At 30.4% G+C, this 3,023-nt stretch overlaps 1 protein-coding gene across 1 annotated transcript in view; it reads left to right on the top strand.

The window, feature by feature from the left end:
• The first annotated feature begins 893 nt into the window (after positions 1-893).
• Positions 894-3,023, top strand: part of LOC101991336 (complement factor H) — a 130,324-nt gene continuing 128,194 nt past the window's right edge. The window contains 3 exon segments of the mRNA XM_005372430.1: positions 894-924; positions 1,060-1,269; positions 1,641-1,817. Of these exon segments, the coding sequence (XP_005372487.1) occupies positions 894-924; positions 1,060-1,269; positions 1,641-1,817 (418 nt within the window).

The following is a 3,023-nucleotide window of genomic DNA, read 5'->3' as shown; positions in this document are numbered from 1 at the left end:
TCCAGGGAAAATACAAAAAATTCAAAACTGAAGAAATACAGCAGTTGATAAGCTTGAACCTTCATTAGGAGAGAGTCTACAAATTGATCTTGTGTGCCATGTTGAATCTGAAGTAGAATGAAAATGACAATAAAAATTAGGAGTTCCTGGGACACATCATAAAATGAACAGTGTAGTACTTATTTAAAACAGGTGAAAATTAGTATTATATATATATATTATATATATATATATATATTAGATTTGTTTTGAGGAATTATTTATAAAAGGGACAAAGACAGATTTATAACTGCCCACATGAGAATGAAGATTAGCTAAGAGCCACAGAAATGTGTCTAAAAGTTTAAAATATCCCTATTTAAAATCATGTCCCCTTAAACCCTTTAAAAAGAAATCTCAATGAGCTAATTTAAGTTCTTGATGTCGGATGAAAAGCAAAATTCTAAAATTTTAAAGAAGAACACTCAAGATAAAAAGAATTTAAACTTATAAACTATGTAAAAATTTGAGTGTGTATGAATGAACAAGGAAGCTATAAGAGATTTCTGTGTTTTGTCATGTATTTGATAAATTCTTTTAACATACCACATGAGGATCCCTGAAGTAAAATCATACTTCATAGAAAAGTTAATACTTTTCTGATATTAAAAGTATACTTATTATTTATAAATGATAGCATGAAGGAAAAAATTTAATGAAACGTTACTTATAAATTTATTAATACAAAGAACAATATAGTACTTCAATATGAAGTTATAAAAAGAGTTCACTTTGATTAAATCAAATTAGATTTCAGTTCTGATAAAAATTATAAAAAAGCAGCTATCACATTGGATATTAATAAATATCCCTAACCCACTTCTCTGGTGACATGTCAGGCATAACCTGAAATCATGAGGAAAGACCTCCTCATATACCTCAAAAGTATGGATTTTATTTGTCTCCTTCTCTGAGCACTCTCTAGTCTTGCAGTTATTGTAATTAATAGAAACTAATTTACTGGTCAACTGGTTTATCTTTGATATCAATGTTTTTCTGTCTTTTTGTTTTTATTGCTAGGTCAACCTTGTGATTTTCCACAAATCAAAAATGGAGGTCTATATGATGAAAAGGAACACAAACCCTACTTCCCAGTAGCTACAGGAAAGTCATTTGAATATTACTGCAACAGAGGATTTTTGCCTCCTTCAAGGACAGACTGGGACAGTATTCACTGCACTGCACAAGAGTGGGAGCCAGCAGTCCCATGCCGCAGACTAGTCAATGTCTGTATTAAATCATGTTTAATTCTATCAAAGAATGGAAAGAGAAGAGCACATATGTAATTACAGTTAAGTCTCTCATAAGAAAAATAAGAAACAGAAAAATTTGTGAACAAAAATGACTAGTTTCTGTCTTGTGAGCATCTTTTCATGAAATGAACATGAAAATGAGGACTATGAGATTATCTTCATTGCTTGCATGTTTTCTTCATAAAATCTAAAGATAAGTGCTACTTCTTGAAACTTTTGATATTGGTTTTATTGCTGATGTCACACATTTTTATTTAACTATTATAGATAAACCTTAGTTTTTTTAAAAAAATAAATGAATGTGGTTTCTTTTTAATTTAATATTTATGGTTAATTTATGGTCCTTAGGGCTATGTTGCATCTATCATATAGAGAATGGGGAAATTCTACAACAGAAAGGAAACTACATACAAGACCAGTCTGTAAGTGTCGAGTGTTGCCCTGGCTACAGTCTTCCAAATGATCAGGACACTATTACGTGTACAGAGAACGGCTGGTCTCCTCAACCCAAATGCATCCATGTCAGTAAGTAACCGGCTCTGAGATCATCAGATACTCTTGACTCCCTGTCCCATCTATATTAACTGTGTCAAATATTTCTTTCCAAGTGTGTATGAGTTAATTCTTAGGATTCTTGGTAAGTATATTGCAAAGTAAACACAAATATCAGACATTAAAACAAAATACTGAGTAAACTTTCATTTAATATATAGTACTCTAAACTTTGCAATCACAACAACTATAAAAATATAGTTTAAAAATAACAAATATAATAACAGCTATACGCATCATTCATATATTCAAATAGTGACATGTCATTTTAAAGTACTGATAATGTTGCTGAATTTTTCATGTTGTGTAGCTGGGAAGGAAATTTTGAGGTATTGTGTATTATCTGGTTTTCATGTTTTCTCTAATCTTTGTGCTAATATGTTTGTACTGACAGTTACTTCATGTTCTATGTTCTTGTAAATGACTGTGTAAAGTCATACTTTATTTTCAAAATAAATGTCTATAAAATGATAAACATAATAGTGCTGATTTGAATTCCTTTCATTATCATTTGCGTTTTAAAAATATAATTCTAAGTCAATTTTCAGTCAAGAATTTTAATTTTTCAAGTACAGTATTTTTAAATAAATGCACTTGTAATTAGTTTGCTGCAGTATTAAGAATTCTAAAAGTTAGTTTGTTTGATTTGCATGTATTCTTTATTTAATATAGATTTTCAACTTATTTTAAACAACTTTTGTTAGATTTGAATGACATTATCTTGAATTTTCAGAAAAATTTTGAAATAATTACATAAGCATATTGACTCTTCATATTTATTAATGCAATATATTTAAAAGTTTTTGAATGTTTGTCAACTGTGCTCTGTTGTACTATTTTGCTGATGAGATACTTTTGCTAGCATTATTTTTTGATACTGTTCATTATGTATTTAATCTTTAAGAAATTTTATCTTCACTGATTTAAAATTTTATATGAATAATGTTAATGACCTGCTTAAAATTTCTACTGAGTTTTTGCCCGGCAGTCTTGTCTACCTCCCATTGAGAAGCCAAGGACAATGGCACTAGGTTTCGATCCTAAAACATGAACTGGCTTTGTGAGAACCTAGCCTGTTTGGATGCTCACCTTCCTGGACCTGGATAGAAGTGGGAGGATCTTGGAATTCCTGCAGGGCAGGGAATCTGGACTGCTCTTCATTCTTGAGAGGGAGGGGGA

The sequence above is a fragment of the Microtus ochrogaster genome, chromosome 6 (assembly GCF_000317375.1).
Source record: "Microtus ochrogaster isolate Prairie Vole_2 chromosome 6, MicOch1.0, whole genome shotgun sequence".
Classification (NCBI taxonomy): Eukaryota; Metazoa; Chordata; class Mammalia; order Rodentia; family Cricetidae; genus Microtus; species Microtus ochrogaster.
Note: the sequence above shows the minus strand (reverse complement) of the source record. Positions and strands in the feature narration are given on the sequence as shown.